The sequence below is a fragment of the Pipistrellus kuhlii genome, unplaced genomic scaffold, assembly GCF_014108245.1.
Source record: "Pipistrellus kuhlii isolate mPipKuh1 unplaced genomic scaffold, mPipKuh1.p scaffold_m20_p_1, whole genome shotgun sequence".
In the NCBI taxonomy this organism is placed as follows: domain Eukaryota; kingdom Metazoa; phylum Chordata; class Mammalia; order Chiroptera; family Vespertilionidae; genus Pipistrellus; species Pipistrellus kuhlii.
The window spans coordinates 148,337,614-148,365,439 of NW_023425404.1; the positions used below are offsets into that span (position 1 = coordinate 148,337,614).

Here is a 27,826-nt window from a genome sequence, read left to right on the forward strand (position 1 = left end):
CTTTGTAACTATTAGTTAATCCTCCACACCTTTCAATCTCTAATGCAGGACAGTGTCAAATACTATTTCTGACTAATTAGGTCAGGCAAAGACTCAAAGCCCTCCAGAGACTGCCTCTCCCTACAGACTGATAGGACTCTGACTTGAATTGCACCTAGGCAATTGTCCTGAGTTGTGGGGAGAGTTTTTTCAACAGGATTTGGCAATTGCTTATGCCTAGAGGCTAATTTTTAATTTTTGACTCTTAAGTGGCCTCAGGGCGAGGCATTTTCCAATAGAGTGGCGTCAGCTGTGTTCCCCCCAGGCAAGTCCTCCTATATACCAAATGTGTGTAGGGGGAAGATGTCCTCCACTGCATGAGGGAATCACCAAGCACAGGAAATGGGGTGTCTGCCTTCTGAGCTTTAACCCCAGAGTCCCAAACCCTGCCTTCTTCTCACACAGCTTCAGTCCACTTTGCCCTCCCTCTGCTGGAGCACAAGGTGTGTGGCTCCTCAGGGAATTTTGTGCATTGGTCCTTTAAGAGAGTGCCTGAATTTCCAGCCATATTTCCCTGGCAGACAGCCACCCCATTGCTTTTCACAGCTAGATGTTATGTGGGTACCCTTCTCAGTTGTGGTGCTTTCTTTCTGCTGGAGGGCCCAGCTTAGGGATTAGACCTCAAGAGTTCTCGGTAGCAACTCCCCACAGCTGAGATATCTCTCCTGGACTTCAGTTGCCAACTGTGGGCACCTGATCATTCCTATTATGCTCCATTCCTCCTACCAGTTTCTATACAGCTTCACTTTTGGTCCTCATGTATCAGGGTTCTGTCCAGCAAATCTTACGTTGATTATTCAGGAAGTTTTTCTGTATTTCAGTTGTAATTCCAGTTTGGTCCTGGGAGTGTGTCCATATAGCATCCACTTACTTGGTTGACATTTTTAATCTCCTCTCCACTAAGCGAGTAGAATGGTGTTTTGCATTTCTTAAGTGGGAAAGGACTCTGTCCCTACCCATTTTAAGGCTAAGTTGTTGAACTGTGTTCATCATTAGATTATTTTAATTACTCCTCCAATAGTTACAGTGGTTATTGGTTTTAAGATCAAAATTTTGAATTTCCTAAAGGCAAACTGCATTAAAAAATTAATAAACTTGAAATCATCACACCTGAATCCTGTTAACATTCAATAATATACAGATCCCTGTCATTCAGACTTATCTAGGAGATTGTGAAAATATGCATCAAAGTTTCTGAGAAGTCTCTTGAAATTCTAAACACATAAAGACTAAAAATAAGGTTATTTATTACAGTTGCTTGGTGATTGACAGTAAAAAGTAAACTCAATGAAAGCTTCTTTGTGAATTTATTATTACTCTAGAGCTTATCCTAAATATTTTATTTCCCAAGCAGCTGTTTTGAAGTCTATTAAAGATTGCTGAATGCTAAACTGCTAATATTTTGTGGTCATAACACTAGACTAGTTATTTTAGGGAATTCTGCTACTCCCTGAACACATAAGTGCTACTATGATTTCATGTGATTTTATGATTATTCATTCAGTAAGTTTTACTATTGGTTCTATAAAGAGATCTTTATTCTTAGACTTAGGTTGTATTCATATATTCAATGAATCATTAAATAAATAAGTTATTTGTAACCATCTACTGTTAAAACATTTTATGTATATGTAAAGTTCCCTCTCAGAGCTGCATATTTATATTCTTTTTTTAAAATCTTTGGAAATGTTACAAAGCTTATCCGTTTTCTACTGTGTTAGCAATATTTGTTTCCAGATATTAACTTGTTTTAAGGTATTTGTAGATTTTTCATTGTTACTCTTACTTTTGCTCAAAAACCAACCTGAACTCCTTCCCCACAGCGTCAGCAAAATGCCTTGAAGTATGTGACTGAGGAGTGGTGCCAAATCGAGTATGAACTGCTGCGGGAGCGAGGGTTGTGGGGTCCCCCCATCGGCTCCCACCTAGATAAATGGATGCTGGAGATGACAGAAGGGCCCTGCAGAATGAGAAAGAAAATGGTGCGAAATGATATGTTTTATAACCATTACCCTTATGTGCCAGACACCGAACAAGAGGCAAGTGTGGCGGTGAGTATACAGAATTACATGTTTGTAATGGTGCCTTGAAGTTTTTTTCTTTTTTTTAAGCATCTTTCCTTATTAGGTCAATTACCTAAAATGTCTGACTTTGAAAATTCAGTATGCTGTATTAAATTGGTAATAAAAAGTGGCAGTGGAATAAAAGGCTGCAGCAGTGAGGCGGGGAGACATTGTAGTGAAGTGGTTTCAGCCACAGATTCGAGCCAGACTGCCTGGATTACGGCCTGCCTCTGCTCCTCTACTGCTGGGTGACTTAGTACCCTTCATTAAACCTGCTTGAGTTTCTGTTTCCTTATGCCTAAAATGGAAAGAATAATGGTTTCACCCCACACAGCTGTTATAAAAATTAAGTTAGTTGAAATTAGTAATGTACCTAGAATAGTGTCCAGCACAAAATAAGCCCTGTATGAGTGAGTGTTAAGTAAACAAAATGAGCACTGGCACTAAGCAATGCCCCTTGAAGAAATGTAAAAAGAACAAAGAACAATTGCCTGAACATGTAGATCTTTCCATTCATGTTAAGAAGCTTCATCACCAACTCCATGGGTTTAAACAAACATTTCCCCTTAACTTCCTTTTTATACAGACAAGTTACCCTCCCCAAAGCCTTTGTTCAGGATTTTTCACAAGACTAAAAGCAATCTTGTCTAAACTGATAATGATTGGGGAAGTGCGTACTTACATCTGGGAAAATAGAGTCTTTCCCAGTAAAGTCACTACCAATTTAAGAAGAAAAATCACAGGAGTATAACATCCACTGAATTTAAGTCTGAAAGTGCTCATAGCATTTCTAAATAGTAATTTAGCTCTTCAGTGTCTTAAAAATAACTCCTTGCCTACAAAATGAATAGTGATTTCCTCCTTAGAAATGCAATTTTGTCATGGAATCACAGCTTTGGGAATTGAAAGAGGTTTTCACAGATAATTTCATGCCGTTTCCTACTACTATTATGTCAATGTGTAATCAGCTATGAAAACATTATTTATGAAGTGTTTTACTGTTTTGTACTTTGTCTTCGAAATGCAATGTACATTTCATACTTAAAAGCACATCTCAGTCCAGACTAACCACTTTTCGAGGCTCAGGAGCCACATGTGCAGCTTAAGTACTGTGATGCATGGGCAGCCCTAGAAAACCCCTGACTTTTAGATTATTGTTTCATGATTTTAAAAAAACTCAGTATAGCTTATTAATGAGTAAGACTTTCATGTCTTTCTTTATTATCATTTAAATTTTCAGTGGAGTTATTTTGACTTTAAAAAGGTCGCCTGGAAAAGCATATTTTAAAATTCTCTCCTTCCCCAAGAATCTGACCACCTTATGCTTAATTTATCACTGGATAGAAAGGTTACTAGGGGATGTATTTCATATTTTGTCACACCCTATATTTTAGCTGCCTCAAAATGAGGTGCTCTAAATAAATCTAGTGAAACTCATATCCAATTAGAAAGTCATATCACTACAAAGAATCATCCACTGACAAACATATTGGGTTTGTTCTTCTGAGATATTTGGTTAATAGGATTTTAAGACCTGAGAGCTTATAAAGTCCAACTGCTTGCCCAGTATAGAGGATTTATTGTATTTTATTAAAAACTTTACTTTAAAACTAAGATTTATAAAGGAGATTTGGAACATGGGTCTTCTAATAAATAGTTCAGATCATATATTGGGAGGCAATTTGTATTGTTCTAATCCTCCTTTTTTTTTTTTCTTCTTCTGGCAAATCCCTGGTTTCATATACTTGTACTCATGGGTTCCACCTCTGTCCTGAAGCTACTTAGAATGTAGGTTGTAGACCTGCTAATATATAGTTACTTAAAATTTATCAAGATAGCTCCCCAAGGTCTACTGTTTTCCAAGCTATTCAGTGCTATTAAGAACTCCATTTTTGGCACAGGTGTACCTTAAAATGCCATAATTTCTAATACCAGGGCATTGTGTAAGAAAGTTAATCTACCGTATTTTTGCAGCCTTTTACTAGCACCTACTTTTGTCAGAGCAAACCAGCAATACACTCTCTCATTCTTAATCTTACCCCCCAAATAAATAATTAAGAATTTAAACCTGATTTGATAAAATATTTTTTATTGAATCAATACTCATTTAAATGGAATCCATTTTAAAGTACTAAAATACAGAGTGGGTTTACAGTTGTGAGTATGGAAAACAGTTTATTTTTGTATCATTATTTATTAATTATTGTATTTTCTATATGAACAACTGTAAACGTACTTTTGCTCCATCCTGTCTGTGTAAGATAAATAAATTCTCTTGAATATGTGACTTACTATTTTTATTTCAGAGTTACATAACCATAATATTTTGTTTTATCTTAATCCTTTCCTTCTTTATAATAGTGTCATTTATTTTACAGAAGTATATTTACTTCTCTATATCAGATAAAACAAAATAACCTATTTAGAGTTTATACGTACAACCTTAATATCATTAGCATTTTACCTAAGCAAAGGAATTCACCTGCCTGTGAAATCTAAACAGATACTCTCAGAAATAGGTATATACCATATGGAACTTATTTTTTAATCAAATGGGGTACATGTTGCAAAATACAACTGAGTCAAGAAATTTGAAGATACATTTCAAAATAGGAGACACTCTGGATAGAGGAGATGATTATAGAATGCAGACCCATGCACAAGTCTAAGTTAATTTGCTATGATGAAATCTGAAAGAATATTTTGAGTTTGCCAGTTCACAATTTTCTGTAGATCTCAAATGCCATTGAATATCCACTTTTGTTCTATGGAATATGCAATCTGGCAGTGGTGACAGCAAAGAAAATCCAAAACCTAGAAGCAACTGTTATCCCTCAACTTTTATTGTGAAACCAAAGGAGAGAAGAGTGAATACTTGTAAGCACTCTGCAGAGTTGACAAATGCAGTTTCATTTATATGTCTAGCAACCCTTGAAGTGTCATTCTTATTATTCCAGTTTTACAGATGAGGACTAGAAACCTAGGAAAGTTAAGGAACTCTTTCTAGGTCACAGCTACCAAGTGATAGAACCATGTGTAATGTTGACAGAAATTGAATCACTTTTGAAAAGGAAAAGATTCTGCTATTATTTGGTTTTGTGACATTATCTGTAAATAGTGAATTTCTTTCAGACAGAGACCATAGGTTTTGTCTTTCTAATGCTAAGTACCTAGAACTTGATAGATTTTCATTGAATTGACAAACAGCATTCTCTTTTCCTAACTTATGGATTTTATCCATTGTTTCCTATACATTCTCTAGAATTTCCCTAATTCTGAAAATTTTCCACTAAAAAGGGCTAGACCCAGATTTTATGGGATCTGAGGTTTATAATACTTGGGGGGGAGGGATGAGAAATAAGAAAAAGGGTACCAAATTATGTATACAAAATTACTAGGGCCAGCCCCTCTTCCAGTCTTTTGAAAGGAGCTCATGGGAAGTAAAGGCGGTTGCAGTTTAATCTTTCTTAACCTCATAGTAAATCCACCTCTGCCCTGAACTATATTAACTATCACCTACCAGAGGTAGAGCTCAATCTTTCTTCTCTTTTAACTCTTATAAATGTGTTGCCCTCCTAGTGTGAGTCTTTATAATATATAGTCAGTCCTTTATGCAATAACAGGTATTTGCCAACCTAAAAATTGCTTTTCAAGCCTTTTAATAGGTTAGCAGGCTTTACCTGGAATGAGGGCATATGGTTTGGTTAATTGCCTTATTGATTAAGAATGATTATTGTTTCTAAGTAACACTGACTTCAGTAGTCCTGTTGCTTAAGCTGAAAAAGTAGTGATGATTAAAAAGTTGTTTTATAGTTTTAAAATTCTTGATGTGTTATAAATGAATCAAGTGATTTATCTTAGTCATTTAAGTTTTCTTAAACCTGGATAATATTACATATTGTATAAAAATAACACCTATTCTAAGTTTTGAACTTTTATTTCTTGATTTTTAAATTGATGTTTATTTATAAAATATAGGATGTATTTTAGTGTTTTGCCATAGACTCAAAAGTTTTCAAAATTGCTTAACTAAAATTATTTTCATAAAAGCAATAATAACTATAATTATATCCTGAGGAAATTGGTATATGTGAAAAATTTTTGTATTCTTTCATGAAAATAATTATCTCTGCCCAAGGACTTTCCTTGGGGGATAATTTTCATAACTTAAAAAAAAGCTAAGCTAAATTGCAATATAATTCTATATTTTAAGTGGTAATATTAGTTATAGATAATTTAAAAATATTAGCTTAGGGTACTATAAAATATAAAATCTGTTTGTTTTTAAGAAATTTGTTTAATTACCTTGAATCCTATTAAAGGAAACAAGATTACATATTTGCTATTTTAAAATATTTAACCATGAATTCCAGGTTTTAATTTTGTAATCCCTTATTTTAACAGAATAATAATCTCAAACAAAATATAACATTCTTTGCAAATATCGTTGGAGTAAAAACCTCAGTGTCTACCTATTAATGTTGGTAGACACTGAGGTTTTTACTCCAAAAACCTCAGTGTCTACCAACATTAATAGTGTGGAAGGGTAAATTTACTGATAGGATCCTTTTCCAATTACGGGAGTCTCTCATAACTGCCTCCACATATATTATTATGTAATATATAGACCTCCCAGGACTCAGAAACTGAGCAACTCGTTCTAGAAATTCTATTGCCAGCATTATAGGAAAATTTAAAGTAAATGGACTAAAAAAATATTTTCTAGGAATTTTGACTTTGAGAAATTGAGATTTCCATATGAACATAATTACAATAATATATTAAAATTTTAAAGGAGAGCTGAGGTATTACTAAAAATATTGTTATAATATATATCTTAGCTATTGAATTCTTTACTACCACTTAATAAAATAAGAACTTTAGTTCGTGGATCAGTGAGCATATGTATTGAAACAGCAGCACTACACCATATGCTGCAGAGACAATATAAGAGTGTACCTGTCAGGCCCTGCCCATAGTCCAGTTGAGGGGTCTGACAGGTGGATATCAGAGTCGGGTTTGACAGTAGTCATTGGTCCGTTTTGCTATATTGGTTTCTCACACATCCATCCAACATTTACCTTGCTTTTCTAGGAATTTCAGTGATTGCAGAATCAGTGCCCTTCATCCCTATGCACTTCCACATGCATGTCAATAGAGTTCAGTCCTTGTTCATAATTCTGTTTTTATTGACATAAATGTTACACACATTGAAACATACAAATCTTAATTGTACCATTCCATGAATTTTTTAAAATGCGTAATATACATATGTAACCCAAACTCTTATCAAGATAGAGAACATGCATGTATAATTTAAAGATTATTCTTAAATATAAGGTATGAGTTTAAAAGTTTGTTTTGAAAATAAAGGTTTACTAAAACCACATGAAGTATTTGAAAGCATGTCCAGTAGCCCCACACTTGATTTGTCTAGGGAAGCAAACATCTGTGAAAGCATTTTGCCCACTCATGCTTACCGTAGGGAAAAATACTGGGAGTCATCTTCAGTTATCAGCCGGGAAAAGGAAGATTAATTGGAAGTAGTTCTTGAGTGCCTTATTGTCTGTCTGTAGGTATATGTGTGTTTACCTGCATAAGGCACACACTACAGCTCAACTAGAAATTTCCTTCTGTCCATCAGGATTTTATTCTGAGAATAAAATATAAAGGAGCCACTTGATTCATCTTTTAAAATTGTTGACACTATTACAGATGTCCCTATGCCCCCCCCCCCCCCCCCCCTTAATCCTCCTCCACCCAGACCTGGCCCCCTAAACCCTTCCATCTGTACCTAATTCTTTCAAAGTACTTTTTACAGAAACTTTTGGTGGAGGCTGACATCCAGTATGCCTTCTGCTCTCAGCCTTTATGGGTTTATAGCTGTAAGGTGGTGAAGGAAGAAAAGGCCTTGGACTTTTATGAGAGGATGTTTTTAAATACCAAACACTTAGTGATTTCTTTGGTTCAGGGGTAGTGCAGATAATCATTTAAATCAGTTGCTCCTATTACAAAACAGATCTGGGGAATAGGGAGTGAGCCAGTGAAAGGTAGGTGAAAGACAAAAGCTAGCAAAAGTTCTATTTTCTAGTATTTTTCCTTTTCAAGCCATGAAGAGTTGCCTATAAATCATTCATGCCAAAGCCAGCCTGAGTTGAAGTAGTGTTGGTGTGGTCTTTATGTATGTCCTGTTCAGTGAGGAGCCTTGAGAATTAATGTATTTTAATTTCATTCTAAAACTACTGTTGATAATGGAGAAAATAATCACAAGATGCTCTGTGATTATTTCAAACAGCCTAGGATGTCGTGTTAATTTTCTTTTTTATGAGTACAGTTCCTATTCCACACAATCTTCAAGAAAAAATCATTTTTATGTTATTCTTTATGTTGGTTTTTTTTTTTCTGATGTGTTTATACTTAATACCCTGTTTTCAGTCTGAGATCCCAAGTAAACAGCCTGAGACTTCTGATGATATCATTCCTCAAAAGGTAAAACAAATTACCATAAAATAATGCAAACTACTTGCAGTTTTGGTTTTTTGTTTTGTTTTGTTTTTAGTGCATGGTAGACTAGACTAACTTAAAAGACTGAATTTCACTTTGCTCTTCCTGTAAGTTTCTTAGAGTTGAAAAGTGGGTTTCATTTATGCTGAGAACTGTTGTGGCCTTTCTCGGCTTGGCTCTAATTAGCTTCCTAGGGTGTGTGTGCGGCTCACTAACAGGCGGAGTATTCATTGCTCTCACTCTAAAATGCGTATGGCTTCATACTTAACTAACAAATTCTGACACATGTTAGTAATGGGCAGCCTGACACCTTCAGCTCTTTTTTCAATTACTCATTTAATTTTTCCAGATACTAAACTGTATTTTGAGAATGCAAGGATATTCCTCTTTTAAAATTATTTTTTTCAATCAGAAGAGTATAACCAAAACTAAGAGTATATGATCACTTTTCAAAATACAATTTAAATTTATTTTAATTTGTTTAAAAAAATTATAATTTTCTCTTCAGAAAGATTCTGTACATAATTCAATAAATCTGTAGTTCTTTAGAGCACAGAAATATGCTTCAAAATATTTACAGAAAATGCTTATGGTTCCAAGTTAAAATCTGTAAATGTTGTCCCATGTGTATTCATTCATTGTCTTGCCCATCACTAACTCTGCTTTCATCTTTTTAAAACGAACAATTTTGAGTTAAAGACAATAGTTATACATCAAGTAGAACAACTGTTACAGTACAAAGTGTATTACCTTTCTTTCATTTCAAAAATATTGCAATGTTCTTATTAGTTTGTTCATCTGGTTGTCCTTCCATAATTGTGATATTATTTTACATCATTGTAATACTTCCCTGTGCTATATAATATATTTCAGTTTGAATTTGCTGGATATTAGTCTTTGGTTGGCTTGCAGCTCTCTTTATTCTGATTCTGTGCCTGAAATTAAAAGAAGGCCAGTGTGGCTTTAGTTAGGTATACTTTTATCTCAAATTGATTCAGTATTTTCATCTAAATACTCCAACTAATTGGACACAATTTTCCACTTCAGTTTGAAATTATTTTTTTAATGTCTTGCTTAAAATAAGCATTATTGTAAACAATACATATTGACTACTTGAGCTTGAAGAGTAGGCCGATAGAATATTTTAAATTAGATACTCTTATTAATAGGAAAGGCAAAGTAAATGTTTACAAAGAGAGCATTTAAAAACATGTTTTAAACCCTATCCTTTTCTAATTGTTAATCCAAAGTCTGGGTCTGATTGAGGACTTTTATATATGTAAACTTCTCACTCTGGTTTTACTTTTTTTGTAGGAACTTTTAGACCTTAATGTTTTCATTGTATTAGGTGTATGTGTGGCAGGGGGAGATTTAGGTTAATTGGAGAACATATTTTTAGGGTAAATATTAATTATTCTGAAAAATAAATGTTCTTGTTTCATGCCCAAAAAAATTAAATATTTTCCAATGTTGCAGGTAATAAATTTCTTCTTCTAAATTGACTTATATATGTTCTTGATATACTCAGTAAGTTTGTGGATCATATTCTACACAATAATGAGGATGTTTTAGCAAATTGGAGATACTAGCTTGAAGTGGCAGACTAGCCAGAGAGCACCATCTGGCCTTTATACATGTAAAGGTTGAGTCCATGTTGGCCAGGACTCTCTGAAGGTTTGGGCCATTTTCAGAGTTCTAGTGAGACTGGGAATATTCTAAAGACCAGGGCAGTTCTGAGTTTCTATCTCTAAGTATCTAAGTAAACACTTGTGCAGATGCCTCCAACTGAAGGGCTGGCCCGTTAGGCCTGACCTATGTACTTTACTTGGGGCGGAAGCAACATTCCAGGCTCCTTGTAACTTGATGCTCTCCAACACTGGGCATTCTCTTCACACTACTGTATAGGGAAGTTTTCTGATTCATCAGTGAGCCCATACTGTGCTAATATGAAAATTTATTTGACTAGAGATGGTTCATTTCTATTTCGGAAAGAACAAAACTCCTAATATTGTTTTACATATGTCTTTTAAAAATCAATGAAATTTAAAAATAAAGAAACTTAACCCCAGTAATCTATGGAATTACTGTGTATATATACAGTCCATTAAAAATCCCTAGGAAAAAGGTAATATGTAAAGAAGTCTTGACACCATACTTTCCCTTGGGAAGCTTATATTTTAATTCTTGAAGACAATTACTTGAGTTATTTTCTCTTGTTATTTCTTAGAAACCTGCTAGGTACAGAAGAGCCATAAGTTATGACAGCAAAGAATACTACATGCGACTAGCCTCTGGCAATCCCACCATTGTCCAAGATGCCATTGTAGAGAGTTCAGAAGGTGAAGCTGCTCAGCAAGAGCCAGAGCACGGTGAAGACACTATTGCCAAAGTCAAAGGTCAGCCTCCTTCTGGGTTTCAATCTGAAATCATTAGAGCATTCCTCATATTTGATTGTATATGAAAATAGGAGCAACTGTGAACAGTAGGTCCGGCCTTAAAGGTATCTATAAATATTATGCCATCTCATTCTTCTTAAAAATTAATTTCTGCATCTGAACTTTTACAGCAACTGGCTCTTTCTTATTGCCTGCAAATGAATACAATATGCCCGTTGACTTGATGGTTCTTTTTTTTTTGTTTTTGTTTTTTTTTGTATTTTGCAGAATTCTTATGGCACCTGATATTGTCAGTTAACTGATAACTAAATAAGAATTTATAAGTTTAAAACCACTACTAACAGTGCATGTTAGCCAACAGTAAATAGTAATAGTCTTTTTTCCTATGATTATTCCAAATCTGTACTTTTTTTTTTTAATATATTTTATTGATTTTGTACAGAGAGGAAGGGAGAGAGATAGTTAGAAACATCGATGAGAGAGAGTCATCGATCAGCTGCCTCTTGCACACCCTCTAATGGGGATATGCCCGCAACCAGGGTACATGCCCTTGACCGGAATCGAACCCGGGACCCTTCAGTCCCCAAGCCGACGCTCTATCCATTGAGCCAAACTGGTCTCGGCCAAATCTGTACTTTTAAGAACTTAGTAAAATATACGTATGGTAAATTGAACTAAAATGGCCATGGGCTTGTTGATTCTTTACTTTTACATAGGTTGCACTCTCACTCCTTTCTACAGCTTCTCCATGATTTAGACCTTAACAGACCCTCCCCAGTCTTAAAGAGACCAGGGAATAATCCAGTCATTCTTCTCTGGAACTTTTTCAACTTTTCCTGTCCACCAGTAACTTTGCTCACCTCTCTCACAGCAGTTTCAGTGATTTTTCACTGTTTTGTGTTTTTCTAAATTATCAGTTTCTCAGAGGCAAAGATTATTTTTCGTCTCACTTTGTAGCTTTTAGCATGACTAGCACAACATGGGGATTCAGTCCAATACTGAATAAATCAAGCCATTATTTTAACTTCTTTAAGCTTCTGCTTCATCATAAATTCAAAATCTTGGCATATTTAATTAAGAAATATAAATTAAAAATCAGTTTCACATCTTATAGATTAAAAACAAAAAGTATATGACCATCTTGACCAAAAACACTATAGAAAATTGTGAGTCATTTCTCCTATTATTATAATACTAAAGGCCTGGTGCATGAAATTTATGTACTGAGGGGGAGTGTCCCTCAGCCCAGCCTGCATCCCTCTCACAATCTGGGACTGCTGGTTCCTAACCACTCCCCTTCCTGCTTGCCTGATCGCCCCTAACCACTTCTGCCTGTCAGCCTGATCACCCCCTAACCACTCTTCTGCCAGCCTGATTGATGCCTAACTGCTCCCCTGCCAGCCCGATTGCCCCCAAGCATCCTCCCCTGCTGGCCCAGTCCCCCCACTCCTTTCCCCTGTCAGTCCAGTCATCCCTAACTGCCCTCCCCCGGAGGCCCGGTTGCCCCTAACTGCCTCCCTTGCTAGCCAGGTCACCCCTAAATGCCCTCCCCTGCAGGACTGGTTGCCCCCAACTGCTCTCCCCTGCAGGCCTGGTTTCCCCCAACTGCCCTCCCCTGCCAGCCTGATCACCCACAGCTGCCCTCCCCTGCCAGCCATCTTGTGGCCATCTTGTGTGTGAGTGAGTGATGGTCAATTTGCATATTACCTCTTTATTATATAGGATACCTATTTTCTCATAATGATTCTCACTAAGCACTTCATAATTAATATAAATTTTTCATTGAATCCTTGAAACTTTCAGTAGTTGAACAGTTTACAACCTTCTAATTTTCTTGACAATGCACCAGCAAAATTAGAGATACTCTAAAGCTGTATCACTGGGTATAAGCCCCATGATATAATTCACACAGTGAGGCAGTCAACTTGTGTTTGGTTCATGGCCTCTTCACTTCTCTTGATTTCATTTTCCTAATCTCTAATAGAGCTAAAATCACAAATACAGTGCCTCTACTGTAATACACAAGGTGTTATTCTAGACATAGAGTTGGAGTTTTTGATTCACCAATTAAAAATAATGCAGCTGTAAGCTTTCCCCTTGTGGATGTTCCCAGCAGGACTTAATCTCTCATGCTTACTTATTGTGTTCTTTTATATGTGAAAATAAGGTTCTTATTAAGGCAAAGCAGAGCCTCTAACAGGCTGACTTAATGCTTTTCAAAATTCTTAAAGCAACTATCACTGGTAGGTGCAACATGACTTTTCTTTGGTATAACTAAGACTATTAATTTAATTAAATGTTGGGAGTTAGAGTGTATTTTTAGTGGTTCTCATATTTTGGGATCTCATTCACTGATTTTAATGTCATCTCCTGTGATTATTAATAAAGTTATCCAAATGTAGGCTGTAAAGTGTTTCCTTAATCTGCAAATTAAATGATTTATCCCTGTATTATAAAGAATTCTGTTCTTATTCTTCGTGGCCTGATAATAAGATGTATGAATGACCATACTGCCACTTATAACCTAAGTCTTAAAATAGTCCTCAAGGGCAGTCTAAGTAGGTGGGATCTGTTATAATCATGTTTATAAATTATTATCTTTACTTTTGTTTCTGGTAGGAATTAATCATTTATTCATGGTATCTCCTCAATGACACCTGTCCATAAGCAACACCATTCTTACCATTAATGATGCTAAACTCTCTTTATCATTGTCTGGTACTTATTTAGAATTTACTATCTATAACAATAATGTTCAGTGCTTTTATTACATGAGTTACCTCATTTGTCCTCCAACAGTTCTCTAAGATAGGCAGTATTCCTATTCCAGTTTTATAGGTAAGAAAACTGAGATACAGAGAGGGCAAATAATTCTCAAAGGTCACACAGCCATTTAACTTCACAGTCTATGTTGTTAACCGCTGAACTGTGTTTCCTCCTCTATCTTCCTGAGTTACCTCAAATTGGAGATGTATTGGAGGGGCTGCATGAGACTAAACTGCTTCCCAAATGGCAAGGTCACATGGCCCTCTTGCTTATTATCCTGTAGGTCTGGTCAAGCCTCCTCTGAAACGGTCCCGATCTGCACCTGATGGAGGCGATGAGGAGAACCAGGAGCAGTTACAAGACCAGATTGCTGAGAGTGGCTCTATAGAAGAGGAGGAGAAAACGGACAACGCCACCCTACTTCGCCTCCTAGAGGACGGAGAAAAGGTACTGTGCTTCTAAAAAGTAAGGATTGTATGTAAGGAACTTGTTTCCAGTTTAAAAGACTGGTTGACAGAAGGTAAATATTTCAGCTTCTCTTATGAAACAGTATTAAACCACCTTTTGGGTTCAGTACTTGACTTTGCTCATCTTTAGGATTTTCTGACCTAGCTGATTACATAAAACAGCATGAGGTTTCATCAGACACAGAATTAACAATTGACACCTAATTCACCATCTTCCTCTATTTCCTTTATTGGATGCAGTTCTTGCTATAATTTTCTATTCCAAATCCATGTGCACAACCCATTCTGACTTAGAACTTTTTCAACTTCATAACTCTTGTGATACCTACAAGAAGCTTCAGCCAGTCTGTGCCATCTCCCCAGCCTTCTCACTCATAGAACATTACTTTGCCTTTCTATTTCATCCTCCTGCACTTTTCCCATCTCTCCAAGCTCATCTTACTGACCCTGCCTTGTAACCTGAGCCCCCAGCAGCATTGTTTGTCTTGCCATTTACTACACCCATGATGTTATTTCTTCATTCTACACTTAACTCATTCTCTTCCCTGCCAAAATGCCTCTCTCCATCATTTGCATAACCTCTCTTTGTAACTCCCAGTGATACAGTCTAATTTATTTGGATGTCTTTAATACTTAAATGTAGGAAATGTTTCTTGATTGTCTTGCCAACTCAGGCTTGGTTAGATACCCTCTTTTATGCTTGTATAGTGCCTTGTATCTATTACTCTATTTTTTCAGGGGCTGATTATTTGTTCCTGTGCCTGTCTCTCCCTCTAGCCAAGGAGACAGACACAGGATAGGCCGCAGTGCTGCTTATTCCCACCCTACTGCTGTACAGCTCCACTCACTTAGCAGACACCCTAAAACCTTTCAGTGAAGGATGTTTGGTTGAGTAAAAAGAGGGAGGGAGTAAGGGAGGGAGGGAGGATTAGTGAACATCAACTGTTTAAAGGATGGTCTTTTGTCTATTATATTAGATCTTGGAATAACACTTGAAATCTGGCCCACTCTGAAGTAGTAACCAAGAATTAATATTTAATTTTTAAAATTGTGTCCAAATGTATGGCCTTATTAATGTGGAATGAGAATATTTTTTAAAACCATATACCTGCAAAAGTTCATTAAGTATGAAGGAAACACAAGAAAGCTCTGAAGTCTGGGAATGTTGTATTTCTTCATTAGGATGCCGGTGGCGGCATATTTAGCATTTGAAAGTCCAAGCTGTGCATTTATGAAAAACATTTTTCTGTATGTATGTTACACTACACTAAAGGTAGTTTAAAAGTGCATCAATATTTTTCCTGTAACATTCTACCATTTTATTGAAGTAGTTCAAATGTGGCTATGAAAATTGACTTACATTTGCATATTTTAGAAAATTACTTTCTAATGCTGTCACTTGTTAAACTTTTAATCTCATGACTACAGTTTTTGCTGTTTTAAGATTTAGTAGTACAGGAAGTATATTCAAACTGACATTTATTTGACATTTGTTTGCCTTTGGTTTAGTTGTTGATCTTTTTCCTTGACTCATGTTGAACTGAGTTTAAACAAGAAAGAACTTTTAATAAGAACAGATCCTGCTCATTGGAAAGAAAACAATACATACATTGAGAGATTCAGTGATTCCTTCCTTCTCTGAGGAAAATGTAACTTATGCCAATTTGGGCTTTTCACAATGGCACAACAGTCGGCCAGGCAGGCAGGATCCAGGTGGGAGCAGACAGGGACCAATTCCCAGTTCTAGTTCCAGGAGTTGTTATGGAAAAAGGAAAAGTGAGCTGTGTGGAAGAGAAAACAGCCAACAATGGCAAACAGGATTATGTAAATTATCTTGCTCTAACAACAAGCCAGTGTGCATTTGAAATTTACAAACAGGACACAGAGGCCCAGAGGAATTAGGGAACTCAGTTAGATCTACAATAAGTAACAAAACCAGGAATTCACTCAGGATTGTTAGGCTCCCCAGACCTTTTTCACTTTGTATCATCTTGGCTCAGTCCTAATCTGTTTACATGTATGCCTCAGTTCCCTTTCCTGCCAAGTTTTCTGTCTGTATCCCTCATCATTAAACTTGTTCATCACCTGTGGAACCTGGTACATATGTGCCTGGCACATATTGAGAGAAATGGATGATGCATGGGGAAGGGGGGATGGATATGACTAAATGGTTGTTTCTTTTTACTGAGATCAACTACAAATCAGACTTCTGTCTAAGCAGATTCTCTTTAATATGCTTACCCTCGTTTACTATGCTTGGCTCAGGGGATGCCTTCACAGAGGGACCTTGGTAAAATCCTATTCTCCCATTAAATCCATGTTTTAGAACATTTTGTTTCAGTTATATAAATTTTTTTAAATCTATGTTAATGAATGTTATGTTTTTTCTTTATAGATCCAACACATGTACCGTTGTGCTAGAGTCCAGGGCCTGGATACCAGTGAGGGGATGCTTCTCTTTGGTAAAGAGCATTTTTATGTGATTGATGGATTTACAATGACAGCAACAAGGGAAATAAGAGACATTGAAACTTTACCTCCAAAGTAAGTAGATGAATTCAGAGACATACAGTACAGCTCGCTACAGAAAACAGTATTATTCACATCGTGTTTTGTTTTTTTGGTTTTTTTTTTTAATATATTTTATTGATTTTTCTTACAGAGAGGAAGGGAGAGGGATAGAGAGCTAGAAACGTCGATGAGAGAGAAACATCGACCAGCTGCCTCTTGCACACCCCCTTCCGGGGATGTGCCCGCAACCAATGTACATGCCCTTGACCAGAATCGAACCTGGGACCTTTCAGTCTGCAGACCTATGCTCTACTGCTGAGCCAAACCGGTTTTGGCTCACATCGTGTTTTTTAATCCAGGAGTTGTGTTTCAAATAATGTTACCTCTCAGTTTGTGTGCATCCATGTTAAACATCCACAAGGGTAATAGTTATTTAAAAATAATAAAGGAAAAAATGGCTTTATATTTCAAAATGAAAACTAAAATTTTGACTGAATTCATAATATTAGACACCAAATTTCTTATATTATAATCTATTAGGTCTAGTAATAATTAATGTCGTTTTTAAACATTCGTTTAAAATCTTGCTTGGCGTTCACTTGTATTGACATAACCTTCAAACACGTGGTATCTACAGAACGTGTGAAGTGCAATTAACAAGTTTTGCTTGAAAAAGTTTGTGTTTGGTTTGGTTTTTGTTGCAAAACTAGGGCTAAGAAGATGGCGGATGAAGAGCATATTCGGCACTGCATGCTTTACGAGTTCCAATTAGGAAGAAAAGCAAGTGAGGCTGCAAAAAACATCTGTAGTGCTCTTGGTCAAGATGCAGTTAGCGCCAGAAAATGCCAGCGTTGGTTTGAGAAATTTCGCGAGGGAAATTTTTCGTTAGATGACAAGAGTGGTCGAGGCCGTGTGTCCAATTTTGATCAAGAAGCTCTTCAAGCTCTTTTGGTGCAAAATCCTCAAATTACCCAACAAGAGCTTGCGACAACTTTAAATTGTTCACAAAAATCAATTTCCAATCAATTGCGTGCACTTGGCAAAGTCCAAAAGTTTGGAAAATGGGTTCCTCATGAGTTGACCGACAACAACCGTAATCAAAGAGTCACAATTTGCAGTTCGCTCCTCTCTCGTCAAAACCGTTTGCCGTTTTTAGAGCAAATTGTTACAGGAGATGAAGAATGGGTGCTGTATGTTAATTTGAAAAGGCAGCCTCAATAGTTGGACAAAAATTAGGCTCCGCAGCCCACGCCAAAACCTGACTTGCATGCGAAAAAAGTGATGTTGTGTGTTTGGTGGAATTTTAAAGGAATTCTTCATTATGAACTTTTACCATCTACCCAAACCATTACAAGTGCAGTGTATAGTGCCCAATTGGAAAGGTTAGCCCAAGCTTTAAGAGAAAAAGAACCCATGCTGATTAATCGGAAGGGCGTAATTCTTCACCATGATAATGCACGACCGCATACTGCAAGAATCACTGCTGAAAAACTGCGCCAGTTGGAATGGGAAGTTCTCCCTCAACCTGCATATTCTCCTGATATTGCCCCTTCCGATTACCATTTGTTTCGTTCTTTGCAAAACTTTCTTCTTGGAAAAAAATTTAATAATGAAGAATGCCTCAAAAATGCATTGACCGAATTTTTTGCATCAAAATCACAAGAATTTTACAACAGAGGGATTAAAATGCTTCCTGAGCGTTGGGCACAAGTAGTAGAAAACAACGGCAACTATATTGTTGATTAAATTTTGTTGTATTGTTTAAATAAATTAGATTTTAAAAAGTATTAGAAAACGACATTAATTATTACTAGACCGAATATATGTTTATAAACTTATTCTGAATTTCCAAATTGTTCTTTTTAAAAATGTTTAGTACAAGCACAGTTGCAGGGAAGACGCAGGCCACTGCCAACCCTCTAGCAGGGTGAGTGTCCATGCCCTGGGTTTCCTGGAAGTGGTGTGGACCAAGGCTCAGGCAGCAGTGAGCCGAGTCCTACCCGTCTTCCTTTCTTCTGCCAGTTCTGTGAGGGAAGTGATAATTGGTAGCGGAAAACCCAAAGGCAGACAAGTTAGAAGGAAGATGAAAAGCTAAAGGCTTAGAAATTCAACACATTTTTCTCTTCCTTTGCCGTTTTGAACACCTAACACTATTGAATGTAGACTTGATCTCTGCAATTCATTCCTAGGAGATATTTCATATAGTCACTTTCAGCAACAATTAGGGCCACATTATGAATTTATGGGCCCCTTTCTCCATATAAAAACATTAAAATTTATATTTTATGATTCTTGGTTTAAAGATGAATATATCCATATTATATCTTAAAACATTTTTCTTCTGCCTAAAAGTTTAATTTTGTTCTTCTGGTTTTAAAAGAAATTAAAACATTTTCTTGGCTCCTGAAAGTATGTAGATCTAGGCACTATGTCTGATGGATAAGTTGGCCCTGATAGCAATAATGGAATTTAAAAATTAACTTCATCAGAGGAGGTTGCTTGTGTGCTGAGTAGCTGACAAATCAGTTTCTTAAATATATTTTTAAGTGAATATTCTCCCTTCTATTCATATATGTTGAGAATAATAGCTTTTGTCGAACTCTGAATTTATCTCTCACTGTGTTTTTGTTCATCTCTTTTTCCTTTGGCTGCCTATAGTATGCATGAGCCAATTATTCCTAGAGGAGCCAGGCAAGGCCCCAGCCAGCTCAAGAGAACGTGCAGCATTTTTGCGTATGAAGATATCAGAGAGGTACATAAAAGGAGGTATCTTCTGCAGGTGGGTTGACTTAGTAGTACCCAGTATTTAGTCATGTTCCTTTATTCAGAGGATGTATTATTTTAAAACTGATGCATGCCACGAAAACTCACTGCAGGATCTGCATTATCCCTAAGAGTATTTTATAGATTATTCCTTAAATTTGGTTACTAGTATGACGTCACACGGTGCATAACTCTGTATAATGCATCTTCTTTAAAAATAAAAATACCACCTAAAACTTAGTGATATCTTGGTCATCCATCCTTATCTGTAGCTATCCAAATCAACATTATAATTGCCTTTTAATATAAAAATTACATCTTTGTTATTATAACTTTTTTATTTTACCATTCTATTATGAGATATTTTTTTTAAAAGTTGAGAACACATTTGAAACAAAGTGGCTCTGTTTACTTTGTAATTGAATCTGCTGGGGATTTATGACTAAGTGTTCTTGAATGGGTTAACTTTTTCAAATTCGTAGAAATTGATGGTGGAAAAGTTAATATTTGTGTTTTCTTTATGTCTTTTTTTCTCTGATCATTTCAGCCTATTGCTGTGGAAGTTTTCTCTGGAGATGGACGGAATTACCTCCTTGCTTTTCAGAAAGGAATTAGAAATAAAGTCTATCAGAGGTATTGCTTATTAGGAATACTTGATAATGCTATCATGGGAAGAGATGAAAGGGAAACTACCAGTTTAGCTAGTTTTTAAAAATCTAGAATTTAGATCAGTGAGTTAATTTCTTTGAAGAAAATATTTGTCTCATTTTTTGTCAACCTCTATAAAAATGATTCTTCTAACTAGCTTTTGTAAGGATGCTATTTTATTTTGAAATGCCATTTTTTCTTCTAGCAACTTATAGTTACTATCCAAAGCTACTTTCATCACTAAGTCCTGAATCTCTAAATATAAAAGGATGGTGAAGTATAGCTTCAAAAATAATACTTCAGCCCTAACTGGTTTGGCTCAGTGACTAGCATCGGCCTGCGGAATGAAAGGTCCTGGATTCGATTCCGGTCAAGGGCATGTACCTTGGTTGTGGTCACGTCCCCAGTGGGGGGTGTGCAGGAGGCAGCTGATCGATGTTTCTAACTCTCTGTCCCTCTCCCTTCCTCTCTGTAAAAAATCAATAAAATATATTAAATAATAAAAATAATAATATTTCAAGTTCCAAATAGACTTTCTTCATATTGAACAGAGAAACCAAGTTTCCTTAGAAATTACACTCATATGAGACTTTCTCTGGCCTTGGAAGGGACGTTGGATATCTTCACCGTTGGGAAAGTAGTACAAATAAAGCACTTACTATTATATAACCCTATTTTATTTTGGATAAAAATATATTTAAAATTTACTTTACAAGCTTCACAGTACATATCCATGGCATTTGAAGATATTTCTGTTGGATGTATGAATAATAAGGCTTTATGCACTGATCATAGATAGGAGAGACTTTATCTTACTCCTTGAAGAGTAGTGTAGATCCTGCAGGCCTTCTAGGAAAAGAAGTTTTCTGTTTCAAGTCATTTCATGAGGAATAACGAATGCCAAGCGGCATTGCTAATCGCTACGGTACAGTAACATTAGTTAGCAGTGAGCATGAGGGCGGGTCTTCAGGTGCAGTGGTTGTGAGTATTGATTGGCAAATCAGAATCTCCTTCATGTATGGGAAGAGCTAAGTAAAGTGACTGAAATTTCAGTTACCTACCCTGTTAATCTCTAAGAGTGCTATTATTTTCAGCACCAGGAAATTATTTTCTCTTCATAACTGGAATCCATTACAAGGAGATGAGTTTTTCTTTCTGTGAGATATTTCTATATCTGTGCTACATTCAAGGTCTATATTCATTCCAAGAATTTCTACACAATTCTCTTTGCCTTTAAAAAATGTGTGTTGACATTATAAGCAACTCTGACAAAAATTATAAGATGATCACATAAAGTTTCTTACCTTGTGTGGGTCTTCATTTATGTAGTGATGTGTCTGTTCTGTGGTTTTAGCTGTCAGGATTACTTGCTATCATGTGCATAGTTAGCTGTTAATCACTCTCTGGGACTTCATTAAGTTGGTTCAATTCCTGTGAATCCATGCTGCAAGGCCTTTGCTTCCTGCAACATGACAGCATATGTAAAAGGCCAAACGATTGATGTTGCTGTGGACTTTTATTATTTGGCTGCAGAAGCAACCACCTTATCCTAACAGTGTTCTAACTATTATGTGTTCCCACTACCTGCCATTTGTTGGGGAGTGGAGGGGTAAATGAAACAAGATATAAATGAATCATCCATTCTTTCTCAGGCTCTCATTAGACCCTGACTGAAACTTCACTTTTACTTTTATGCTATTTTTAAATTTTCCAGGTTTTTGGCTGTAGTTCCATCTCTAACTGACAGTTCCGAGTCTGTGTCTGGGCAAAGACCAAATACAAGTGTGGAGCAAGGGTATGTGTTTGCTTCTTGCATTATAATTTAATAGTGAAATTATGATGTTTGTATCTGGACAGCATTATTTAATATTTCAGATGAGTGTTTTCTCTTCCTGATGTTGCACAAAATTGTTTGATTACTGAAAACTAGAAGGAAAAAAGAAAATGTGTGCATGATCACTCAGGTCAAATCAGTGCTCCCATTTTGATCAATTTTCTTGGAGTCTTTTAAGCATGCATATATTCCTATATGCATAATTAAGTTCGTACCATACATATTTCTATTTTGCTTCTTCCATTCAGTGTTATATGTAATGGTTTCACCTGCTTTAAAAAAAATTCTTCAGAAACATTACTTTTATTAGCTACCTATTCAACTTATATGTAAAACATTATTTTATTTGTGCATATTTCATTTTTATCATGTTCCCCTCTAATGATAATGCAAATGTGATTCCTGATTATTTTTTTAGGGTAAAGTCCTCTCAGTAAAATAAGGGGAATGAATTTGAAGGCATTTGATACACAAAACCAACTTAATTTCCATAAAAATATTCACGTTTGTATTCCATCATTTGTGGATAAGTTTAATTGCCTACATAAGATGCTTCTCAACTCTTTATATTTTTTAAATTTTTTACCGATTTTATAAAGTGGTTTTTTTCATATTTTAAATGAACATGCCTCTTATTATTAGTGCTAGAACTCAGTAAATGTTTGTTAGCCACTTAAAATCATCATTTGGGGATTATCTAAAACTTTTGCCCATTTTTTTTTCTGAGGTGGTTGTTGGTGGTGGTTTGATATTTTTCTTTAAATTGAAATATAATTGACATATAACATATTAGTTTCAGATGTACAATATAATGATTTGATATTTATATATATTGTGAAATGATCATCATAGTATTGTAGTTTAAACAATTAACCCCTCCTCTTGAGTTCTTATCAATTTGTATGGGGTTTTTCAATAATAATAAATTATTACTCCTATGCTTGTCATATTTTTCACAAATAGCCCAGGTTTCCTCTTGGTTTTGTTTTTTCACATTTAAAATAAAACTTCTGTTTTTATATGTTGACACCTACCAGTGCTTCCTTGTGCTCTTTTCAGCTGCTTTTACTCTTAGAAACTCCTTCTGGATGATGTAGATATTTTAAGAATCCACACAGCCAGCTCCATTCACAGTCACTCAGAACTGTGGTCCTTTATAATCCACTGGAAGAGAAGCAGGACTATAAATTAATTATTACAACCTGCAAAAAAATGACTTAAAACTACTGGAGATTATGTAATTTGTAAATAAAACTTGAGTCCAGTATGTGTATATCTAAATATATTAAATTCGTGTATTTCTCTTTAGGTTGCTGCTTTTATTTTTCTTTAGCCGAGATTTAGCAAATACAAATGCTAACTACATGCTTTTATTAGCCTCAAAAGCATGTTTTGCTCCTAATCACGTGTGTTGTTAATATAAAAAAAGGTAGTGAAAGGCTCCTCTAGAGTACATCCAGCCTTTTTCTACTTATAATCAAATTGCTAGTATTTTCATCTGCCCTCATCATCTTCAACTTCCTGTTTTCATTGTTCTTGCCTCTTTTTGTGCTGAGTTGGTAGTTCTTGAAGAACTTCTAAAAGCTCAAATGCAAGAAGCAGATATTCATTTCCAACTTTAATCTTCTTTCCAATTGTTCCCTTCTTATAAGGTTGAGGGGTGATCATAGCTCTTTTTTCCAGGGAGAGCATCCTATACATTCAGTTTTCCTATTGGAAAGAAGAATTTTTCTGTAAGTGGAAAGTGGTATCTATGCCCTCGAGCTGAATCTATTAATTTCATAATTAATAAAATACAATAAAATATGTAGTTAAGTGTTTGCTTACTGGTTTGACAGCCACTTTGCAATCTTCAAAATATAATTATCAGCTGAAACCAGCTTAGCTCAGTGGATAGAGCATTGGCCTGTGGACTGAAAGGTCCCAAGTTTGATTCTGGTCAAGGGCATGTACCTTGGTTGCAGGCACATCCCCAGTAGAGGGTGTGCAAGAGGCAGCTGATCAATGTTTCTCTCTCATTAATGTTTCTAGCTTTTTATCCCTTTCTCTTCCTCCCTGTAAAAACTCAATAAAATATATTAAAATACATATATAATTACCAATGTTATAAAGTTGGTAAACCTAAAGAAGGATTTTAGCCCAGCCTGTGTGGCTCCTTGGTTGAGCATCAACCTATGAACCAAGGAGGTCACAGTTCGATTCCTGGTCAAAGCACATGTCCAGTTGCCCCCAGGCTCAATTCCCAGCTGGGGGGAGAAGGGGTCAGTGATTCTCTATCATTACTGATGTTTCTGTCTTCTCTCTCCCTTTCCCTTCCTCTGAAATAAATAAAAATATTTTTTAAATAAGGATTTTACAGCATTCTAGAAAAGGCTGCTATCAAAAAATGTCCACAATTTTAAATAACCTGAACAGCAATGACTTTCCTGTCAAAATAATTTATATTCTCATTCACTTTCAACATCTCTATTAGAAAATATGCTGTGTATCTACTGTGTACAAAATATTATATATTAATTGTTTTTCCAACATAATGTTTTTAAATCTTTTTACATAATGATTAGTGGAAAAGGCAGAAGGTTGTACTAGATAATTGTTTTTAAAACTCTTTTGCCATAACCCACAGTAAAATATATATTCTACATTGTATCCCACAACATACAAACTGAGGTAGCTAAGACTGAATTCACTGAAAATACTTTCATTACTGTATGTGATGCCTTCCAATGTTCTGTGTTCTTCCGTTCACTTCCATGTTACTTCATATTTAAGAAGATGAAATTGATTTTATGACCCACTAATAGGTCCTCCGAAGTCTGAAAAATTCCTGGACCAGGAGACTTAAAATTGTCAACTCTAAATTAGTCATTTAAAATTCTTCTGTCTACAATGTAATTATTTATTGATTTCAGGTCTGGATTGCTTAGTACTTTGGTTGGAGAGAAGTCTGTCACTCAGAGATGGGAGGTAAGTTCAATGAAAATGGAAGCTTCCTTTGTAATTTATAGTTAGACTAGAGGCCCAGTGCACAAAGATTTGTGCAAATATGGGCCTTCCTTACCCTGTCTGCCAGCACCGCCTTCGCTGCGGCTGGGGTGGTGCAAAATGCCACTTGGCGTCTGCATATGCAAATTAACCCATCATACACACTCCTGATTGGCTGGTGGTCATTGTGAAGGTACGGTCAATTTGCATATTACTCTTTTACTAGTATAGAGGGTGCAAGTCATACAGTTAAAAAGGCACTTTAATAACCCATAAAATATGTACCATAGATAAAATGTCTTGTTTTTGTTCTTTTTAGAAAAAGTTTTGATGTTCTGAAATCTGTATGAAAGAAATTGTTCGTTACATTTTAAAATTGTCATTTTGCATATACATTTTAAAAAGTGAACATAAAGGATGTAATCGATTGCTCTAAAATGAACCCTTACCTCTGTTTCCCAAGAGAGGTGAAATCAGCAACTTCCAGTATTTGATGCACTTGAACACTTTGGCCGGCAGATCGTACAATGACCTCATGCAATATCCTGTGTTTCCTTGGATCCTTGCAGATTACGACTCAGAGGTAAATCTCGAGTCATTTGGTATAAGTGGAACTCATTTTCAAAAGTAATTAAGAGATACTGCATTGGCTTAGATGTTTTATAGTTTAAAGTTCTCAGCAGGCACTTATTCCAAGAAGATGAGAAGAGCTTTAGATTGGACTTGTACAGAATGTGGATAATTGACCAACTTCTTGGGTATTAATTCATAACCTCTATTTGGTTTCCTTAAGTGGTGATTAATTTGTATCCACTGATGGATGTCTCTCTGCTCTCTGTACTGTGGTCAGTGTCAGACACAAATCTACTTGAGTCATCCCTCTTTAAAATGATTCAGTGAATCATTATCACGATTTGGAGAGAATTTAAAAGCCTCAGTACTGTACCCTTTACAAAGTAGTTCCTAGGAATCTGTCCTTTGTGTGCTCCTAGGATTGCTATTTGGGCCACCTGTCCATCTCCTTGACATCTTTCAGTTGCTCTGCATGTGCTACACTCCTAGTGTGGCATTCTCCCAGTGCTCATGCACACCTTCTCTCTCATTACACATTCACCTGGCTAGCTCCATTCCACCCTGCAGGACACACCGGGTATCACTGTCCTGAGACTGTGTCATGTTATCATCATGATTTGTGTTTGACCCTACTTGATTGTGAGGTCCTTGAGCGCAAAGACTATTTTATGTGTCTCTCAATTCCCAACCTTTACAGTAATGCCTGGCACTTAGCATACACTTTAATTGTTGTTGAATTAACCAAAAAAATATTAATGAGGTATTCTGCATATAAATTTTGAGGGGACAAATGTACTAATTTGACTTATATTTATAAATGTATATCAATTTCTCCTGCCCAAGACTTTTAAAGTACAAGTTGGCAAAATTGGTTGGTTATAATGCCCTATTAAAAGAATACAAATTAAATATCCCACAGGTGCATATTTCAAATTTCTACTTTTAAAACCTTCGGGAGGTAAATTCAGATTTCCTTTCAAATATATGAGTTAGGTTAACTAGAGATGATCTTTTAAAATACTCTGTGGCAGACTGAAAGATTCCGTCTCGGTGACGGTCCCTTGGCCTAGTCTAATGCCTTTTAGAGGAGAATGAATTCCCGAGTGTTCTATTTTATGTCACTTCCCAATCGCCTCTATGAAGGAAATGCTCTGAAGTAAGGTCAGCGTGAAACAGGGGAGGTGGGGAAGAGAACAGAGAGGGGATTTGATCCTCTAGGAATGTGGGTGACGGAGGATAAAGATGAATTGAAGCTTTTGTATCCACAGTCTTCTGCTGTGTCCTTGCCAAAACTGGAAAGGATTGTCCCTTCTCCTTCCTCTTCATCTCTAGATATGGGTCCTGAGTGCCGTTCTCTGTCAAAACTTAATTTCCAAAGCAGTTGTCTTCAAACCGAGCCACTTAACAAACTGTCCTGTGCCCCTCTATAAAGTGTGAATGACCAGCAGCTGCATGGAGTCCAGTTCTTCCATGAGACCCAAAAAATATTAGCACGTTTTTACAAATCACCATTGTCAAGTGTAGCCACTATATCTGCATCCGTGGGCATAGAGGGTGTATGGCAATGTGGAACTAGGTTTATTTTGTATTTTAGGAGGTCGATCTTACTAATCCCAAGACATTTAGAAACCTGGCGAAGCCAATGGGAGCACAGACAGATGAACGATTAGCTCAATATAAGAAGCGATATAAAGACTGGGAAGACCCTAATGGTAAGTAACTTTTCTTCAAAAGTAAGCCATTAATTTAGTGATCTGACCTCCTTGCATCTTTCCGTCAGTTGCTTATATGTCATTATCTCTGTCTGTTACATATGCACACATCTATACAACTATCAGAGTAGAAAATCTGGTTTTGCATGCCAATTGATGGCCATGCATAGAAGGGATTCTTTTAAGTGGCCTGTCAGGTACTGGCAGAAAACTAAGTAAGGTATGCTGTTTGGCACAGGGCAGAAATTTCCCATCATAATGTTCCTTTACCTTGACTCATATGTAGGTCCGGAATTACTCTTTCATTTATTGACTCATTTTTAGAACCCTTTTGCATTTAAAAATGAAAATTGACTACCTTCTGAAACACTTCAGTTTACTTATTTATTATTATGTTTAATGTTTATTATGTATTCCCTGAAAATATGCAAAACAAAAGGGGGGGGGTTCCCTAAGCCTAACAGTATTCCCTATGTGAACTCTTGTTTTTCCATTGATTTTTAGAAAGAGTGAAAGGGAGGGAGATAGAGAAACATTGATGTGAGAGAGACACATTGGTTGGTGG

The 27,826-nt window shown here is 36.1% G+C and overlaps 1 protein-coding gene across 13 annotated transcripts in view; it reads left to right on the plus strand.

Annotated features, from left to right (window-relative positions):
* Positions 1 to 27,826, plus strand: part of WDFY3 (WD repeat and FYVE domain containing 3) — a 242,839-nt gene that overhangs the window by 187,123 nt on the left and 27,890 nt on the right. For 9 of the 13 annotated variants that reach the window (XM_045571098.1, XM_045571089.1, XM_045571051.1 and 6 more), the window contains 11 exons: positions 1,863 to 2,090; positions 8,538 to 8,591; positions 10,834 to 11,002; positions 14,052 to 14,215; positions 16,631 to 16,779; positions 19,405 to 19,525; positions 20,057 to 20,142; positions 21,872 to 21,952; positions 24,904 to 24,958; positions 25,440 to 25,580; positions 27,144 to 27,261. In XM_045571098.1, coding sequence (XP_045427054.1) covers positions 1,863 to 2,090; positions 8,538 to 8,591; positions 10,834 to 11,002; positions 14,052 to 14,215; positions 16,631 to 16,779; positions 19,405 to 19,525; positions 20,057 to 20,142; positions 21,872 to 21,952; positions 24,904 to 24,958; positions 25,440 to 25,580; positions 27,144 to 27,261 — 1,366 coding nt within the window. The remainder of the gene's footprint in view (positions 1 to 1,862; positions 2,091 to 8,537; positions 8,592 to 10,833; positions 11,003 to 14,051; positions 14,216 to 16,630; positions 16,780 to 19,404; positions 19,526 to 20,056; positions 20,143 to 21,871; positions 21,953 to 24,903; positions 24,959 to 25,439; positions 25,581 to 27,143; positions 27,262 to 27,826) is intronic. The other 4 variants (XM_045571059.1, XM_036411597.2, XM_045571075.1 and 1 more) reach the window with 3 other exon arrangements.